At 36.8% G+C, this 21,136-nt stretch overlaps 1 protein-coding gene across 4 annotated transcripts in view; it reads left to right on the top strand.

Annotated features, from left to right (window-relative positions):
- GPM6A (glycoprotein M6A) overlaps nucleotides 1-21,136 on the top strand; it is a 369,432-nt gene that overhangs the window by 298,285 nt on the left and 50,011 nt on the right. For all 4 annotated transcript variants that reach the window (XM_009448592.3, XM_009448591.5, XM_016952529.3 and 1 more), the window contains exon 2: nucleotides 2,309-2,501. In XM_009448592.3, the coding sequence (XP_009446867.1) occupies nucleotides 2,309-2,501 (193 nt within the window). The remainder of the gene's footprint in view (nucleotides 1-2,308; nucleotides 2,502-21,136) is intronic.

Here is a 21,136-nt window from a genome sequence, read left to right as displayed (position 1 = left end):
ATGTTGCTATATGCATCTATGCCTTCTAGATAAAGTGCACACAGATCTTCCTATGACTTAAGCACAATAATAATCCATTTTAAAATCTTGTTTGTCATTTGTTTCTGAAGAAAAAGGAAAAGTCATTATCTGAGGGGCTTCAGCATTACAAAGACAGATTTGATCAAGGATTTTCATAAGGAGGAAATCTTTGGAATGAGGATATGTGTGTGTATCTGAGGGGTGGGGTGGCTAGAGGTGGGTACATATGGAACCTAGGTCATCCTTGCAAGTACCCTTAGCCTGTCAGCTCTCTTATCTAAACTCTCCTTTATCAGCTGTGGCTGGCACATAGTGCCTCACCAGTATTTCCTCTTGCAAAACAGATATACTTAAGCATTTCTAGTTAATTTCTTAGAAGATATCTAGCAACAGCCTCGGAAATTGTGATCTTTATTTTGAATATTTACCATCATTTTCTGATGTCTCAGTTTAAATGCTTAAAGCAGTGTTTTAATAAGTAAAAGTGATGAGACTTCAAAAAGCAAAAGTGACCATGATGGCCAAAGAATTTTTGACAACCACATGACAGCACAGTAATAGTTCATATGAATAATAGTTAAATTAGGCCGGGTGTGGTGGCTCATGCTTGTAATCCCAGCACTTTGGGAGGCTGGGGTGGATGGATCACTTGAGGTCAAGGTTTGAGATCAGCCTGGCCAACATGGCGAAACCCCGTCTCTACTAAAAATAAAAAATTAGCCAGGTGTGGTGACGCGTGCCAGTAGTCCCAGCTACTCGGGAGGCTGAGGCAGGAGAATCATTTAAACCCAGGAGGCAGAGGTTGCAGTGAGCCGAGATCGCACTACGGCAGTCCAGCCTGGGTGACAGAGTGAGACTCCATCCTCCACCCCCCAAAAAAGTAATAATAGTTAAGTTACATCTAATAATGACAGACAACATGTAGTGAGTAGTTACTCTATGTCAAGCACTATTTTTTTATATTAACTCATTTAATGCTCATGAGAACCATATGAGAGAAATTATCTTATTGTCACATTTTTAAAGATAATAAGCTCAAAAGAATAAATTTGGCAAAAACCACACAGGGATTGGTGTGTCCAATGTGCTCTCATTTGCTGTGCCAGTGTCTTTCTCATTTTTTCAAACCATGAATGATAGCAAGAAGTAGATTTTCATTATGAGTCACCACTCAAATATCATATAGGAGTACTGAAGTCAAAAGAGTCAAAAATAATTTCCCTTACAACATAACATGAATTCAGATATTGTCTCCTCCAGTCTCTGCCACTTTTAATATTTGCTGGTCAAAGTTCACTGAGTTTTGAGGTCAAGAGTTCGAGACCAGCCTGACCAACATGGTGAAACCCTGTCTCTACTAAAAATACAAAAAAATTAGTGGGGCATGGAGGTGTGTGCCTGTAGCTCTAGCTACTTGGGAGGCTAAGGCAGGAGAATCTCTTGAACTTGGGAGGCAGAGATTGCAGTGAGCTGAGATTGTTCCACTGCACTCCAACCTGGGCAACAGAGCCAGACTCTGTCTCAATAAAGAAAAAAAAACAGTTCACTAGGTTAACTTCACAACGTACTAACAGGCTTCAACTTACTGTCTGAAAAATTGGTTAATGGGTACAAAAACACACTTGCGTAAAAAGAATAAGTTCTAGTATTCGATAGCATAGTAGGGAAATTATAGTTTAAAATAATCTATTGTATATTTCAAAATAGCTAGAAGAGAAGAATCTTAATGTTCCGACACAAAGAAAACATAAATATTTTAGGTGGTGGATATCCCAATTACCCCGATTTTATCCTCATACATTATAAACATGTATCAAAATATCTCCTGGATCCCCAAAACTTGTACAACTATGACACATCAATAAAAAAATCTGTTACAAAAAAAGAAAAATGCAGATACACGGAGTGCAAAAGAATAAATACCATTGAAATAAAACCATAAGCATGTGACATTTGAGAGCAATAAATTCAAGATGGAATGATATGCATGCATGTATGGTGAAGATTAATTATTATAGAAAGTCTGGGTTGGGAAGGAAGGGCTTCTCTAGGTTTTGCGGTAGATGAGGAAGACATCAGTCATAGCAAACATTCTCTTATTTGTGGAGGATGGGTTTATAATTAAGGAATTTAATCTTAGTATCCTTCAATGCACTCTAGGACTTCATTTGTATGGTTGACCTGGTATTATCAGTGCAAATATACTTTCCCATAGTGCTGAAGTTTGAAAAAAAAATTAAATTAGGTTAACAAAAATATGAATTTCTCCCTTTGTGATCTTCTACAGGGTGTTTTGAATGCTGTATCAAATGCCTGGGGGGCATTCCCTATGCCTCTCTGATTGCCACCATCCTGCTCTATGCGGGTGTTGCCCTGTTCTGTGGCTGCGGTCATGAAGCGCTTTCTGGAACTGTCAACATTCTGCAAACCTACTTTGAGATGGCAAGAACTGCTGGAGACACACTGGATGTTTTTACCATGTAAGTCACTCTAGTATTTCTTGTTATTTTCCATATATATATTTACACTTCTATGTGTTAAATGATTAGGGGCCTACAGTTAGATGAGGTGATAATATATACGAAACAGCACTTTTAGGGTATACCTGATTCAAAAGGGTAATCATGATTCATGATTGCCTTTACAGTCAATAGAAGGCACGTAGCACAGGATCAGAGGCCAACTTAATCAGGACTTAACCAATGCTTTAAATGTAAAGTTGTATTCGAAATTTGGTTACCATTAAGTGGAATTCTGGGACTTCCCTTGCTCTTCTCATTTGAACAGAGGCTGTTCTATTAGAATAGTGCCAGGTACAAATCTGGCCCTTGCTACTAATTTTAGGAAAATCAGCAAAGCTCCATGGGTGCTCCCACCTTTAAAAGAAATAAACTCAGCCCTGGGTATGGTATCTTACTGTTGCTGCCTCACAGAAATGATGTAAATATTGTGCAAAGTTCTTATTGTCTTCTGTAAAAGAGTAAATCATAAGAAATCAAGCAACCTTTTTTTTCAAACATCAATTATACTTTTCTCTCATAAAATGTAAAACTCCTAAGATCACTATGATTATGTTCAAATAACTTTTTTAGAAAAGTAACTTAAACAGTCTGAAAATTAAAGTTTGCTGTTGAAATTTCAGCTCCTTATTGCATAATATAGAGAACAAAGGTTTGGGATTGAATTCTAGAAACGTTTATTGCTAAATAAGTTACTAATTCAGATAATTTATTCAGTGATTTTTATGCCCATGAAAAGAAAATAATTTATTAGTTTGTGTGTAATCCCAGCTGATAATAAACTTGTCTCCTGAGCCCTTATAGCTTTTGTTATATTTATAACTTCTTGTGTTTATTTCATGCTGTTTGATACCTGTGTTTGTAATCTTCTTCACGTTCCTTTATTTTGTCATTCTAAATAAACTCAAACATTCTTAATGTATATACATTTTTAACTAATATGATGCTTTTAGATTTACAAACCTGAGTGAGTATCTGGATGGTTAGTGTAGCTTTGCTTTTTAATCTTATCATTCCATCTAAGAGAGGTTGATCACAATTCTCATTTATGCAGGGCAATTCCTGTTGAACTGGTATAATTTTAACCTAAGATCCTACTCTGAAAAAACACTTGGTCAACCCAGACAACTTTTTAGGTAGAAGACAACTTTTCTCCAACTACAGTATCAGGAATATATCATACTGCTAAATTTCTCATACTCCATCAGGTTTAGGCAGATTATCTTGAACAAGGTATTTTTCAAAGTAATCTTCGTAAATTGTTTTTCATAAAAGTATATTTCAAAGTGTTTTTTATAAATATCATAAATTTTTTTTTATTTATTAAAGTTACTAATTTCCCCTGAAAATGAAAAGAGAATAGAGTTGTGGGCCGGGTGTGGTGGCTCATGCCTGTAATCCCAGCACTTTGGGAGGCTGAGGTAGGCAGATCACTTGAGGCCAGGAGTTCGAGACCAGCCTGAGCAACATGGTGAAATCCCGTCTCTACTAAAAATGCAAAGATTACCTGGGCATGGTGGCACAAGCCTGTAATCCCAGCTACTAGGGAGACTGAGGTATGAGAATCGCTTGAGCCCAGAAGGCAGCTCCAGCCTTCGCAACAGAGTGAAACTCTCTCTCAAAAAATAAAAATTTAAAAAAATAAGAATAGAGTTATACATTTCTATCAGGTAACAGAGCAAGAATGCTCTGTTTTGGGGGGTGGGTGGACAACATATACCCCTGGACAGAGTACATAGCAAAATTTTTAGTAAAAGCAAAGCTGAAATATTTGTTTATTTAAAACCTGTTGATACTTAAAACCTAGAGAAAGACTGATAAGAAAATAAGACATAAAATGAGGAAAATGAGATTGAGAAAACCCCGTCCCCCCCACCCCCCACACATACATGGGGATTAGAAGAATGGAATTGATTAGCTACTAAATTAAGAAGTGAAATTATTATAAAAATATAGTCCATAACTCTGTAGTATCAAGTGAGAGCTTCGCCAAGGTCATGACAAATGGGAATGAAGAATTAATAGCAAGTTGAAAGTTGCATAGTATATTCCCCAATGTAAATTTATTTTACTAATTAGTTCTGAAAAATTGACGTTATCCATTAAATTGAATCCTTTAAGCATTAGTAGACAGTTTATCAATTTTCATCAAACTAAATACAAACCTATGTATGAAACCAAAATTCAATAGCTATCAATGCCTTAGATTCAAATAGCATGAATCAACCCTTTAAAGATTATAAGTCATATTCATCATTTGGAATATAATTAAAATGCTCTAGATTATTGCAGGTTAGCTTTTAGAGAGTCTTAAGAAAATGATTGCATGGATATATTTTAATGTGATAAAACTGACATTTTCTAGATTTATCTCAGCCTACCCTGGACAAAATATGTTCTCACTGTGCATTATTTTAAACCATCACAGATGTCCTTAACATCTACAGATTCTCTCTATGTAAACTACATCCAAATTGCTAAATTTACTTATAGAATTACAAGTTTGTAAGAAATCATAAGCCTAATGAATGGCAATAGATGCTTATGTACATCTATCAGCAATTATTTGTTAAGATATTTGATATTTAAACAACAAACTTTCATATATTGTAGAGATCTACTAAAGCTGTAAAGGCAGTGTATGTAGGGGTGAGGGGAGTTTAGAAGAAAGATTGGAGATTATATGCTTAATTTGGTAGTTTTACCTTTGCTCTGTTATATTATGTATTAAATGTGAAACCAATAATGCATGTTTGGAATGGGAAGAATACCATTTTGATTGGAATAAAAGTAAATGTCAAAATTATCTCTGTTTTCATATTTCACATTACTAAAATTCCTTATACAGGCCCTGCAGAGCTAACAAAGTATTTGAGACTCTCTCCCTACCAACAAATAGTTCATGAAAACACAGAGGGAAAATATATACTGTAAACCTCTTAATACGATTAGTGCCAAGTGATAAATTTAAAGATTACATAAAGGTTTCGAGGAGGTAGATATTACTCTATGCAGGGCTGCCTTATAGGGTATCAGAGGAATGGAAAAAGTGCTGGGGAAACAGAAGATGTAAAATAAGCAAACAGAAGGCAGAGGAGGCTGAATGATTCGTTTGCAGGCCATACATCTCCTTGGAAATCAACTAAGGTAGGTTTGGAAAAGAATGTGTAAGAGCATAATTGTGGAGAAAAGACTTACCTAATTTTAGTAATTTACAGAGTCTATTTCTTTTCTCCATAGTTCTCATACTTAGTTCAATCAAATTCATCACTCCTACATTATATACTTGGAAAAGAAGCTTGTTTACTGGATGTGTGAACTAAAAGATAAAACCAGTTCCAGTTGCCCAAGCCCTGAATCTTCCATCTGTGGTCCTCAGGATTTGAGGAGTTACCTACTTCTTTATCTCAGGGACCACAAAATTTCTCTCTCCCTCTCTTTTCCTCTCTCCACCTCTTTTCCTCTCTCCACTATCTCCCTTCTCTTAAATACATACACTTATCTCAACATGATCAATATTTCCAAGTCCAGAGGGAGACATGAAAGGCAACAGCAAACGCAATGACGTGTGACTATTCTGTTTCACTAATCACTTGTCCAGAATGCAAACCATACTGACCATAAATGAGCTTGCAAATAATCCTCATTCTTATGTAATCTATATTTTAGACATATAATCCTAAATACTATCAGCCCCTGCCAGTGGGAGCTGGCCTGAAGTCGAGCTCCTAAACTCTCAGCTGATATCACCCATTATACTGTTTTGTCCCATTACATTTGAAGTGTGGCAACCTCCAGAGAGAGAGAAGAATGTATTTCTCAAAGAATTTCTCAAAGATTTTGTTACTCATTTATATAACTCATTTATAGTCATTTGTATAACTTTTAGTACCTCTCTGTCTCTTGTCTATTTTGTTCCCCAGAAGCTTTTAATCCCTTAATTTTCAGCTTAGTTTCTCAAAGCCAGGTCATTTGTTAGTTCCAAACTGTTTTGATAAGAAGTGTGCAACTTCTTATCCATTAGGAGTTATTTCTGCACTCTAATCACAACTTCTGTTGGTTTAGCATTGCCATTTAGGCCCACTCAGCACTCAGAACAGCTCTGCCGCTTTCTGCTATGTGATGAGGAGGACATTTTTTTCTGATACTTGTGATTCAGACTTTCTCTTCTGAGAGACATTTGGAAAGGTGTTATTACTGTGCTTCATAAGTCATTTGACAAACTAAGTAAGAAGTAGGGTAGGTATTTTGCTTCTGTGAAGCAGATTCATTTGGGACAATAAAATATGGAGACTGTTAGAAAATTAGATATCATACAGAAATCCAAACCACTAATTTTGCTAAGTGACTTGGCTTTTTGAATAGCTCTCCTAAGGACTGGGCAAGGAACAGTCTTACTCATAAGCATGCCCTCCTGTAGCTTATAAGATAAAGACTGTATTTGGGTGGTCTTCCAGAGTGAATATTTTATTTTCAAAATTTTATTTATTTTTTAATTGACTGTAATTTCAAGTTAACACATCAAAAACTGAGTTCACTACCTAGTGAATTCTTTAATATTGCATGCACATATAAAATAGTTCCTATTTACCTAAAACAAAATAAATCAGTAAGCTCAGACAAAATAGATATATAGATTTTGTTCTCAACTAACTTTGGGTGGGTTTACATCTCTAAGTTTGCTTGTAGTTTACGTTTACTCCTTGGAAGTTAATGAAGTAGGAAACAGTTGTTAGCAGCTTAATGGATGAGTGTAAGAAGGGAAAACTGTGAATTAATAGCAAGAAAAAACAAAGTTTCAGAGGCTAACATGAATCACAGTACTGTGCAAACTGCCTGTGCTGAACTAGGTTGTTGACAATTAAACCAAATTGCTGAAGAATTCTACTCACAACAATGGTTGAAGATCTGCCAAATTTGTATTGATGTATGATTATTGATTAGTCTTGGGGAGTCAAACATAATGTAAGTCATAACTAGAACTCATGTTAGAAAACCATACTGAATTCCTAACTTTTGAAATAATAAATAGTGTGCATTTCATTAGGCAATATTTCAGCCAGGTTAGTACTCCTCAAATGGGTGTTTTTAAAAACCTCAAAACACCAATATGAAATAACAACAAGAACAAAACCAAATACTTGAACCATGAGGAATTTCGATAGACAAGATAGTGTGGTGGATAAGATTTTGGAGTCAAACTCCCCCGAGCTTGTTCCATATTGTCTCTGCTTCTTTCCAGCTTTCTTACCTTGGAAAAGTTACTTAACCTCTTTGCCTTAGTAACTCATCCGTAAAAGGGATGTATTAATGCTGCTTACATTCTAGAGTTGTATGACAATAAAATTAGTTGATAATTAGTCAATATTTCAAAACAATAATAACATGGCTGGCACAGAGTAAGCACTATACAAGTGTTTATTATTATGATGTGATAGTGGGGGTGATAGTGGTTATGATAATAATGACATCTACTCTGAAACTGACTCACAGTTTTGATACCTACTTTCATGCTTCCTTAAGTCTGTTTGTCCCTGAACATACCCTAAACAACCAGTTATTGTGAATTATCTCACAATAACTCACTCAATTTCCAGAGCAGCACTGAGGAGATGGTGCTAAACCATTCATGAGAAACCACCCCTATGATCCAATCACTTCCCACCAGTCCCCACAATAGGGATTATAATTGAACATGAGATTTGAGTGGGGACCAGATCCAAATCATATCATTCTGCCCTAGGCCTCTCCCAAATCTCATGTCCTTCTCAAGTTGCCAAATACAATTATGTTTCCCCTAAGTTCCCCCAAATTCTTAATTCATTCCAGTATTAATTCAAAAATCCAAAGTCCAAAGTCTCATCTGAGATGAGGCAAGTTCCTTTCACCTATGAGCCTATAAAATAAAAAACAAGTCAGTTACTCCCAAGATACAATTGAGTTACAGGCATTGGGTAAATACTCCAATTTCAAAAGGGAGAAAAGCTGAAAGAAAGGGGCTATAAGCCCCCATGCAAGTCCAAAATCTAGCAGGGTAGTCATTAAATATTAAAGCTCCATAATAATTTCCTTTGACTTCGTGTCTCACATCTTGGGCACACTGGTGCAAAGGTTGGGCTCCCAAGGCTTTGGGAAGCTTTGCCCCTGTGACTTTTCAGGGTTCAGTCCTTGTGGCTGTTCTCATGGGCTGCTGTTGAATGCCTATGGCTTTTCCAGGCACAAAAGACAAGCTGCTGGTGGATCTACCATTCTGGGGTCTGGAGGATGGTAGCCCTCTTTCACAGCTCTACTAGCTAGTACCCCAATGGGGACTCTGTGTGGGAGCTCCAACCTCACATTTCCCCTCCATAGTGCTCTAGTAGAGGTTCTCTGTGAGAGCTCCAACTCTGAAGCAGGCTTATGCCTGGACATCTAGGCTTTTCTGTACATCTTCTGAAATCTAGGCAGAGGCTTCCAAACCTCAACTCTTGCCCTCTGCTCCCCTGCAGGCTTAACACTACAAGGAAAGCTGCCAAGGCTTATGGTTTGCACCCTCTGAAGCAGTGGCCCGAGTTGTATACTTGGGGGTCTTTTAGCCATGGCTGGAGTGGGAGTAGCTGGGATGCAGGAAGCAGTGTCCTGAGGCTGTGCAGAGTAGCATGGACCTCAGGCCAGACCCTTGAAACCATTCTTTCCTCCTACACCTCTGGGCCTGTGATGGGAGGGGCTGCCGCAAAGGTCTCTGAAATGCCTTTGAGGCCTATTCCCCATTGTCTTGGATATTAGCACTTGGCTTCTTTTTACTTATGTAAATTTCTGCAGCCTGCTTGAATTCCACCACTGAAAATGGGCTTTTCTTTACTACCACATGGCTAGGCTGAGAAGGTTTCACTTGTACGCTCTGCTTCCCCTTTAAATATAAGTTCCATTTTTATGTCCTTTCTTTGGTTGTGAATATGAACACAAGCTTGTTAGAAACAGCCAGGTCACATCTTGAATGCTTTGATGCTTAGAAATTTCTTCCACTAGATACCTTAAATCATCTAGATCTCTAGAGCAGGGATATAATGTGGCCAACCTCTTTGCTAATGCATAACAAAAGTGACCTTTGCTCCAGTTCCCAGTAAGTTCCTTATTTCCATCTAAGAACTCCTCAGCCTAGACTTCACTGTACATAATCACTATCAGCATTTTGGTCACAACAATTTAACAGGTGTCTAGAAAGTTCCAAACTTTCCCTCATCTTCCTGCCTTCTTCTGAGCCCTGCAAACTGTTCCAGGCTCTGCCTACTACCCAGTTCCAAAGAAGTTTCCACATTTTCAGGTATCTTTATAGCAATGCCCCACTCCTTGGTACCAGTTTTCTGTATTAGTCCATTCTCACACTGCTATAAAGAAATAGTTGAAACTGGGTAATTTAGAAAGAAGAGATTAATTGACTCACAGTTCTGCAGACTGTACATAAAGCATCATGCTGGCATCTGCTTGGCTTCTAGGGAGGCCTCAGGAAACTCACAATTATGGTGGAAGGCAAAAGGGAAACAGGCATATCTTACATGGCCAGAGCAGGAGCAAGAGAGAGTAGGGGGAGGTGCTGCACACTTTCAACAACCACATCTCACCGTAACTCACTCACTCACTTTCACAAGAATAGCACTGAGGGGATAGTGCTAAACCATTCATGAGAAACTGCCCCTATGATCCAACCACCTCCCACCAGGCTCCACCTCTGACATTCGGGATTACAATTAAACATTAGATTTGGGTGGGGACACAGATATAAACCACATCATAGCAACTTTAGGGAAACATATCTATAAATAAGAACACGATAGTTTCATTCAAATAATATTTGAACAGTTATCAGATAGAAGAAAACTTGCTTTGTTCTTTATGGTTCAGAGAGAAAGAGACTTAAGCCAAAGTATTTCAATTTATAGAGAAATACTTTCTTTGGCATCATATAAAGAACTTTCCAAAAATCTTTTCAAAAAAGAATACATAGACTACCTTGAAATGAGGTGATTTGCTTATCAATTAAAGTGTTTAGGCAAGGATGGTAATGAACTTGTAGTTCTGAAATGCTTACAGTCTGTAAGTCACTTAGTCTTGTTAACTCAAGAATAGCTATCTTAGTAATAGTTCATATTTCACAAATTGAGCAATCATGAATTTCAAGTATGAAAATATATTTTAAAATATTTGTATTTATTATACTTCTATAATACTCCTGTTTCCAAATATATATATGCTTATATATGTATATTTTATATATATACTTATATATATGTATATTATATATGTATATATGTATGCATATGTGTATATGTATATATTCAGGCTAATCTTATGTCTGATTAATCTTTTAATGAATGTACTCATTCAGAAAAAAACTTAGGTGATACTACGTGCCACTCACTGTGCTCATCTTTAGAAATGCATAGCAGAGCAAGACAAATTCCTTGTCTTCGAGCACTGAAATATGAAAGGTATGTGAGCAAAGCGCCATCCACATCAGTTAATCAGATACAAATAAAGAATGGTAGAGCTAGTACTTTAACTGAGTTATAGGTTTCATCAAGCTAAACAAATACAGGGAATTAAGAAGCTGCAGTAATTAATATTTTACTATATGGTATTTTGCACAGACATAGAAAAATATATAAAATGGAGCAGAATATAAAGGTAAAAAGAGACCCAAGTCCATGTAAGTACTCATAAATACACATGAAACTATGTTCCTACTTTATATTTTACCAAAATTTTTCAGGTGCATTAAAAATTAGAATTTAAAGGTAAGCTAATTTGTAAAAGCTAGGCAAATACATAAATTAGGGTTTTCTTTATCATGGGGTAAGAAGGATACAAGCAATATAGTAAATCACAAAAGAAAATATTTATGTATTTGACATACTATAAATTAAAATTGTATTCATTGAAGTGTTATAAAAACATTAAAATGTATTTTAAAAAACTGAGAAAAATATTTGCAGCTTACATGAAAAGAGCTCCTAATTTTATAAAAGAAAAATTGCTACATCTACAGCAAAATATGTCACTAAAAACAGGGAAAATATAAAAACAGGTATACTAAAAACTACAAAAGCTTAATAGCTTATAAGGATATGTTCATCCTCACTAGTAAACTCAGAAAAGTAATTTTAAATGATACCATTATTTATAACCTATCAATTTATCATAAAAAAATAAATTATAATACCTAGCACTAGGGAACAAAGAGAGAGTAAGACCTTTGCTTTTTATTAATGCGTCTTCATTTTGGCACAAACTTTCTGGACACCATTTTGACCACATGTACATTGATTTTTTTCTAGGAATTTATCCCAGGGAAGAAATCTAGACTGAGAACAAATATTACATAATATTATCATTATTGCCATGCTGTTTTTAATAACAAGTTCTAACTTACCGTTGCTGCTGCAAAAAAGAATTACCACAAATATGGTTACTTAAAACAAAATGTATTGTCTTAGAGTCCCGGAGGTCACAAGTATGAAATGGGTCTTACTGGGCTAACTGAAATGAGCTAAAATCAAGGTGTTGGCAGAACTGTGCTCCATCTGGAGGCTCTCAGGGAGAAGCCGTACTCTTGCTTGTCCTGGCTTCCAGAGGCCACCTGCATCCCTTGGCTCATGGTCCCTGTCCATCTTCAAAGCCAGCAGTGTGGCATCTTCAAATCTCACTCTGAACTTGACCCTGTCTCTCTCGCCTCTCTCTTTTACTTTTAAGGATTCTAGTGATTACAACGGGGCTACCCAGATAATCCAGGGTAATCTCCTCACCTCAATATCATTAATTTAATCACATCTCCAAATCCTTTTTGGCATATGAGATGACATATTTACAGGTTATGGAGATAATGATGTGAGCATCACTGGGGCCCTTCAGTCTTCCTACCACTGAACAAAAGTAGACAATTGGTAAAATCGATCATGATATCTTCAAGTGACAGAATGTGTCATATTCTAAACATTGTTTAAAAAGGTATATAATAGTTTAAAATATTCATAATATATTGATTTAAAAGGAAGTTTTCAAAGTGGTATATAGTAAGCATAGCTTTGTGGAATTAATTAAAATAAATTAAAAACTGGTAGTATAAACAGTGAATAATCTGCATTTTTCTGATATGCTTTTTAAAAAAATTTACAATGCTTATATATTGCTTTTACAATTAGTAAAACAGTTGTGTAACAAAGTCTGAAAGTCTACATTTAGGAAGGAGGTAAAGTATGTGAATTAATCCCTTAAGAAGTAGGATAATATGGATGGTTGTTTTGGAAGGCAAAAGTAGTGAATATAAAACTTCTTCACTATTTCTCTATTTCATCCTTCTGTGACTTCATAATCAGTGACTTCTTCGTCAGAGGGTTATTTATGCATCTTGTGATATATCACTGACAAAAATTCATCCTCGTGTAGATAAGTAAGAGTTTAATTTTCCTAATTTAATATTTGAAGTTATGTATTCTATTAACTTTATATATTGCATGTTGATAAAAGGACACTTTTGTGACAAAGAAGAGAATTAAGTCAGTAAGATACCTCAGGTTTATTATAATTTAAATGTTTGATGATTTAAAATTTTGAAATGGATTTTGGAATGTAACATTAGCACATGTCCATCACCACATTGTTTGAAGAAAAACTTTACCTAAGAATATTTGAATGTCAAGGAATTAGCATTCAACTTCAATGAAGTCTATAGCTTGTGACAGGCTGATAATGGCCCCCAATATTATAATCCTTGTAACATCATATGTTACCTTTTATGGCAAAACAGACTTTGAAGTTGTGATTACATTCAGGATCCTGAGGTGAGCAGATCCTCCTGGATTGTCTGGATGGGCCCCAAATCCCAACACAAGTGTCCTTATGAGAGGGGAACAGAGAGCCACTTGACCAGAGAAGAAGGCAGGGTTACTTCTAAAACAAGATGCTACCTGCTGGCTTTGAAGAAGGAGAAGGGGCCACTAGCCAAGGAAAGTCCAGAATGGAGTACTCTGAAAGTTGGAAAGTGCAAGGGAAGTTTCTCCGAGTCTTTAGAGGGAGTAGGGCTCTGCCAATACCTTGATGTCAGCCCAGTGAAACTGATTTCAAACTTCTGACCTCCAGAACATAAGAATGTGTCTTTTTTAAAAAGCCACCAAGTTTGTGGTAATTTGATAAAACAGTCATAGGAAATTAACACATAACTTAGGCTAATTTATTGCAGCATTTCCTGCTAGGTATTTTTACAGAGTGTTTGAGTTAAAGTTTGAAAAGATAAAATCAAAAGGTTTATATTTGCTATAATTGCCACCAATAATTTACAATTATACTTCTAGCATAGATGCCACACCTTGCAGTCTCATATGTTTCAATTGAACAAAATATGAATTTGAGATAAATGATGTCAGCAAGTTGGTGGACTTGTATGTCCCAGCCCTTGTCCCCCATAAAACATTAATTCAACAATAATTTACAGACCAATACCTTTATGAGATTTCCAGAATCCCCTTAAGAGTTTGCAGTACTCCAGGTGAGCACAAAGCCCGTAACAGCCATGTTGAAACAGGGGACAAGAGCAATCTTATTTATCCCACATCAGCCCCTCTTCCAAGCTAGCTCACCTCAGCACTGGGAGAAAAAGAGACCAGAAGAGTAGGACACACACCCAGTGCTCTGGCTTTTTGGAGGGTTGGTTGAGGGACTGGTTTCTGTCTCACCTCATTCTAAGCAGTGACAGAACTAGCCTAGTGTAGACACCTGGTGGCTTCTGAGAACATCTCAGTGAAATTGGGAGAAGGCTCACAAACATTGTTCTGCAAACACTGACAGACCCGAAGGGAGAAATTAATAACGACACAATCATAGTAGGAGATTTCAATACCTCACTTTCAAGAATGGATAGAATATCCAGACAGGTAACAGAGACTTGAATTACACCATAGAACAATGGCATAACAGCATGTACAGAACATGCCACCCAGTGGAGTAGAGTACATATTCTTTCCAAGTGCAGCTGGAACATTCACCAGGAAATATCACGTCAGCTCATTAAACAAGGCTTAAAAAATTTAAGAGGGTTGAACTTATATTTCTACAACTCCATTTACAATAGCTTCAAAAATAAAAATAAAAACCCTACAAAAAAACTTAACCAAGGAGGTAAAAGGCTTGTACACTGGAAATTGTAAAACATTCTTGAAAGAAATTAAAGACACAAATAGATGGAAAGACTTCCCATATAATGCACTGAAAAACTTAATATTGTTAAAATGTTCTTATGAACCAAGGCAATTTGTGGATTAATGCTATATTTATCAAAATCACAATGGTATATTTTGCAGAAATAGAGTAAATCCTAAAATTTATATGGAATCACAAAGGGCTCCAAATAGTCAAAACAATCTTGAGAAAGAAGAATAAAAGTGAAACTTCACACTTCTTCACTGCAAAACAATATAAATTGACAGTAATCAAAACAATCTTGGCCAGGCATTGTGGCTCATGACTGTAATCCCAGTGCGTTCGGAGGCCAAGGCTGAAGAGATCACTTGAGATCAGGAATTTGAAACCAGCCTGGGCAACATAGTGAGACCCTATCTCTACAAAAAAAGTAGAATAATTAGCCAGACATGGTGGTGCCTGCCTGTAGTCCAAGCTGCTCAGGAGGCTGAGACAGGAGGATCTCTTGAGCCCAGAGGTTTGAGGCTGTGGTGAGCTATGATTGCACCCCTACACTTCAGCCTAGGTGACAGAGTGAGACCCTGTCTCTAAAAAACAAACCAACAAACAAAAAACAGAAAACAACAAAAACCAACAGTCTGATATGTATGTATATATGTATGTATGTATTTATTGGTACATAATTACACGTATTTGTGGGGTGCATGTGGTATTTTGATATAGGCTTACAATGTGTAATGATCTAATCAAGGTAATTAGGATACCCATTGTCTCAAATTTTTATCATTTCTTTGTTCTGGAGATGTTTCAAATATTCTTTTCTAGCTATCTTGAAATATACTTAAATTATTTTGAACTACAGTCACTCTACTGTCTTGAACCCTAGAGTCTGGTATTGACATAAAGACAGACATATAAACCACCATAGCACAGTAGACAACCCAGAAATAAACTCAAGCATAGACCATCACCGAATTTTCACCAAGAAGACACAATGACAAATAGGTAGTCTCTTCAATAAAGGATGCTGGAAAAACTGGATCTCCATATGCAATATGATGAAATTGAATGCTTATATTACACCACACACAAAAATAAACTCAAAATGAATTAAACTTTAAATGTAAGACCTAAAATTATAAAACTGCTAGAAGAAAACATAGGAGAAAAGTTCATACCTTTGATCTTTGTGATGATTTCTTGGATATGACACAAAAGTCATAGGTCACAAAAGCAAAAATAATAGACAAGTGTGACTAGATGGAGCTAAAAAGCTTCTGTGCAGAAAAGGAAACAGTCAACAGAGTGAAAGGGCAGCCTACAGAATTAGATAAAATATTTACAAACTGTTTATCTGGTAAGGAATTAATATCCAAAAAATATAAGTAACTCCTACAACTCAATAGCAAAAAAGCAAAAACAAAAATACTCAATTAAAAAATAGGCAAATGAGGACTTGAATAGGTATTTCTCCAAAGAAGACTTACAATTGGCTGACAGGTATATGAAAAGATGTTCCAAATCACTAACCATCTGGGAAATGCAAATCAAAACCATAATGAGCTGTCACCTCACACTTATTAGGATGCCCATTACAAACAACAAAATAAGACAGAAAATAACAAGTGTGGGTGAGTATGGGAATAAATTGGAACCCTAGTGTGCACTGATGCTAAGAATGTAAAATTGTGCAGCCGCTATGGAAAACAGTTTGGCAGGTCCTTGGAAAATTAAAATTAGCAATGCTATGTGATCCAGCAATCCCATTTCCGGGTATTAATACAAAAGAGTTCATATCAGGATCTTGAAGAGGTACATATACTCTCAAGTTTACTGCAGCATAATTCACAGTATTCAAGATGTGGAAACAGACAAAATGTACATGGATAGATGAATGCATAAAGAAAATACAGTATATACATACAGTGTAATCTTATTTGGCCACAAAAAAGGAGGAAATCCTGTCATTATGATACTAGATGGAAGAAGTTCAAGGACATTACACTAAGTAAAATAAGCCAGTCACAGAAGGATAGTGCTGCACGATTTTATTTATATGAACTATCTAAAATGGTCAAAATTATAGAAGCAGAAGATAGAATGGTGGTTGTCAGGGCTGTGGCCTGGGGAATATGGGGAGTGGCTGTTCAATGAGTGTGGAGTTTCAGTTTTGTAGGATGAAAACGTTTGAATGATCTGCTATACAACGTTGTGCTTATACTTGACAATGCTGTATTGTACACTTAAAAATATGTTGAGAGTAAATCCCATATTATGTGTTATTTACTGCAATAAAAAATAATGAAACATGACTTTCCTTTATCACAACCCTAAACATTCTAAAGTAGCTTCAATATAGCCTGCAAAATTGCGGATACTCTGTTCTGAAGCCTGGTAGAGAAGCAACTGGAAACATCAACTTCAATATATCTATACACTAGACTAGAAAAGCTACTCATTTTTACTCAGGAATGTTTGGTTTTCAGTGCTTAGGAAGAAGCAGGCATTTCTTACTTTTTAAAATTGCCATTTTCCAGCTCTAAAGAAATATTGCATACTCTAGCAACTTGTGTGTCAAACCACTGTGTTCTAATAAATGACTTGTAACATACAAGTGCATTAGACAATGTCAGAATTTGTTTCAAGCAATCTTTACATACAGAACAAAAAGATGTAATAATTAATTAGTCAACCATATTAGTTCACTGTGACTGCCATAACATATAACCACAAACTGTTGGCTTAAAACAGCAGAAATGTATTCTCTCATAGTTGGAGAGGCCAGACACCTGAAGTCAAAGCGTCAGCAAGGGTGGCCTCTTCCCGGAGATTGGTAGGGGAAATTCTACTCCTTGCTTGTTCCTGACTCTGGTGGTTGCGGGCCTTCCTTGGCTTGAGGCCACAGCACTCTAATCTCTGCCTCCGTCTTCACATTACCTTCTTTTCTTCCGTGTGTCTCTCTGAACCCCCTCCCTGTATCTCATAAGGAAACATGAGCTTGCATTGAGGCCCCACCTGAATAATGCAGAATAAGCTTCTCCTGTCAAGATTTTCAATCACAATTTATGCCATGAAAGTTAATATTCACTCCTTTGCCATGTTAAGTAATATTCATAGGTGTCAGGGATTAGGAAGTATTTGGTGCAAAGTTATTGCATTGAAAGTAATGGTTAAAACTGCAATTACTTTTGCACCAATCTAAATAAATGTATGAAGTGGGGTTTTTTATAGCTGACCACAGTAATCAAGGTTCATTTTCGCTCTTGCAATAATTGCTGCCTGTGACAACTTTTTGTAAGAATTGAAATGTTAGAAACTTTTGGAAATGCACAAACAAAGTAAGCCTGCCTGTGTAGTTTTACTGGAGGCACATCTGATTTCCTGCTTTTTGCCATGGGAAGAATCCACGTGAGCATAAGCAGCATCTTGGAACATTGGAATATGTGGACGAGACAAAAAGAAAGCATATTTCTAAGCTCATTCCTGAAACAAAAACAAATGTGTGTGCGTGCACACACACACACACACACACACTTTTAATGATCATTTTTACTTCAATCTAGAAGTTATGTTTGTAAAAATGCTGCTTGCCAATAAGCTTTTGGGAAGATAGGAAGAGATGTATGATATGTGTAGGGGGGGGGTGTATAAAAATGTCACAACTCTAAACCCAGAATATTACACAATGAGACACTCCCACTGAAGTCAAGAACAAAGAAGGCTAGAATCTCTGCCTTTCATTCTCCTCCTCTTCTCTGAATCTCTGCTTAAACCATTGTTCTAAACAGAAAACATGATAATTGGCAAACAAGAAATAAAACTCCCTCTATTTCCAGATAACAGGGTGAGATACTTGAAAAATGTTAGGACCAATGATTAAGCCAATTCCAATAATAATAGAATTCAGCAACATAGTAGGATATAAAATTTACATGTAAAAATCAGGAACATTTGTATAGCTACAGAAGAATTTTTAAAGGTAAAGGTAAACTTGATTTATAGTAGCCAAAAAAGTAAATTAAGGACCTTAACAAGAAATGTTCAAAACTTACATGAAGTTGGCTGTGAAACACTCCTCAAAGATGTAAAAGTAGATTTGAACAAATGAAAAGGTATTCTTCATTCTCGTTGAGGATTATCAAAATGTTAATTCTCTCAAAATTAATGAATAGATTCAGTATACCCTAATAAAACTTCAATGGACATTTTAATAGTGCTACAAAGGAACATCCTAAAGTTCATGTGTAAAAATAAACACACATAGGCCAGGCGCGGTGGCTCACGTCTGTAATCCCGGCACTTTGGGAGGCCGAGGCAGGTGGATCATGAGGTCAGGAGATCGAGACCATCCTGGCTTATGTGGTGAAACCCCGTCTCTACTAAAAAATACAAAAAATTAGCCGGGCGTGGTGGCGGGCCCCTGTAGTCCCAGCTACTCGGGAGGCTGAGACAGGAGAATGGCGTGAACCTGGAGGCAGAGCTTGTAGTGAGCCGAGATCGCACCACTGTACTCCAGCCTGGGCGACAGAGCGAGACTCCGTCTCAAAAAATAATAATAATAAAACAAAACAAAACAAAACAAAACAAAACACACACACACACAAATAGTTAAGAAAATACAAAGAAGGGAGAGCTATGAGAGATCTAATCTTACAAGATATTAAGACATACGTAAAGCCCCTCTGATTAAAACAATGTGTTACTGGCACACAAATGAACAGATTTATAGAACAGAATGGAAAGGACCGAACAGATAAATCTAGATATAGAAATTCATTGTATGACAGAAGAAGACCTAAAAATCATTGCAGCAAAGATGATCTTTTGAATAAATGATGTTGGAACAACTGGACAGCCATTTTGAAAAAAAGATAAAGTTAGATTTTATCTAATTTTATCTAATTTATCTGATTGTATCTAATTTGATAAAATTAGATTTTATCAATTCTTGTGCCACCCAAAGAAAAAATGGTAAATTGATCCAATGTCTAAATATAATAAAATGAAACTGGACACATGCTAGAAGAAGGCATGGGTGAATTCCTCTGGGTGTAGGTAAAGGCTTCTTACTGTGATAAAATCCCAGATGAGATGTAATAAAAATAAACACTAATAACATTGACAGCATATAATTTCTTTTTTTAAAGTTGCATAGTAAAATGCCATAAGCAAAGCCAAAAGACAAATGGCAAACTAGAAGAAAATATTTGTAACATCTGTCACTTGTGTCTTAGCCCTCTCTTACATTGCTATAAAGAAATAACTAAGACTGAATAATGTATATGTATTAAAAATTGTAAGGCCGGGTGCAGTGGCTCATGCCTGTAATACCAGCATTTTGGGAGGCCGAGGCAGGTGGATCACACGAGGTCAGGAGTTTGAGACCAGCCTGGCCAAAATGGTGAAACTCCATCTTTACTAAAAATACAAAAATTAGCTGGTGTGGTGGTGCACGGCTGTAATCCCAGCTACTCGGGAGGCTGAGACAGGAGAATTGCTTGAACCCAGGAGGTGGAGGTTGCAGTGAGCCGAGATCACATCACTGCACTCCAACCTGGAAGACAAGAGCAAAACTCCGTCTCAAAAAAAAAAAAGTATATGTATATATGTTTAATTGGCTTATGTTTCTGCACACTATAGAAGAAGTATAGTGGCATCTGTTACTGGGCAGGCCTCAGGAATCTTCCTATCATAGTGGGAGGCAAAGAGGGAGCAGGCACCTCACATGGCCAGAGCAGGAGCAAGAGAGGGAGAGAGTTAAAGGGGAGGTGCCACACACTTACACACTTTTAAGATAGCACCAAGCCATGAGAGATCCACCCCCAAGACCCAAATGCCTCCCATCAGGCCCTACCTTCATTACTGGGGATTATAATACAACATGAGATGTAAGCAGGGACAAATATCCTAACTATATCACTCCACTCCTGGACTCTCCCAAATCTCATGTCCTTCTCATGTTGCAAAATATAATCATGCCTTCCCAACAGTCACCCAAAGTCTTAACTCTTTCCAGCATTAACTCAAAAGTCCAAAGTCTCATCTTAGACAAGCCAAATCCCTTCTACTTGTGAGCCTGAAAAATCAAAAACAAGTTAATTCCTTCCAAGATACAATGGAGACACAGACAGTAGGTAAATATTCCCATTCCAAAAGGGAGAAATTGACTGACATAAAGGATATTATAGGCCCCATGCAAGTTCAAAATACAGCAGGGCAGTCATTAAATATTAAAGCTCCGAAATAATCTTTACTCTGTGTCCCACTATCCAGGCCACACTGATGGAAGGGATGGGCCCTCAAGGCCTTCAGCATCTCTACCCTTGTGACTTTGCAGGGTTTAACTCCTGTGGCTGCTCTCACAGGATTTAAGTGCCTGCATCTTTTTGAGGCACAGAGTGCAAGCTACCCGTGGATCCACTATT

Source organism: Pan troglodytes, chromosome 3 (genome assembly GCF_028858775.2).
Source record: "Pan troglodytes isolate AG18354 chromosome 3, NHGRI_mPanTro3-v2.0_pri, whole genome shotgun sequence".
Taxonomy (NCBI): domain Eukaryota; kingdom Metazoa; phylum Chordata; class Mammalia; order Primates; family Hominidae; genus Pan; species Pan troglodytes.
This window is presented reverse-complemented; position numbering and strand designations above follow the sequence as displayed.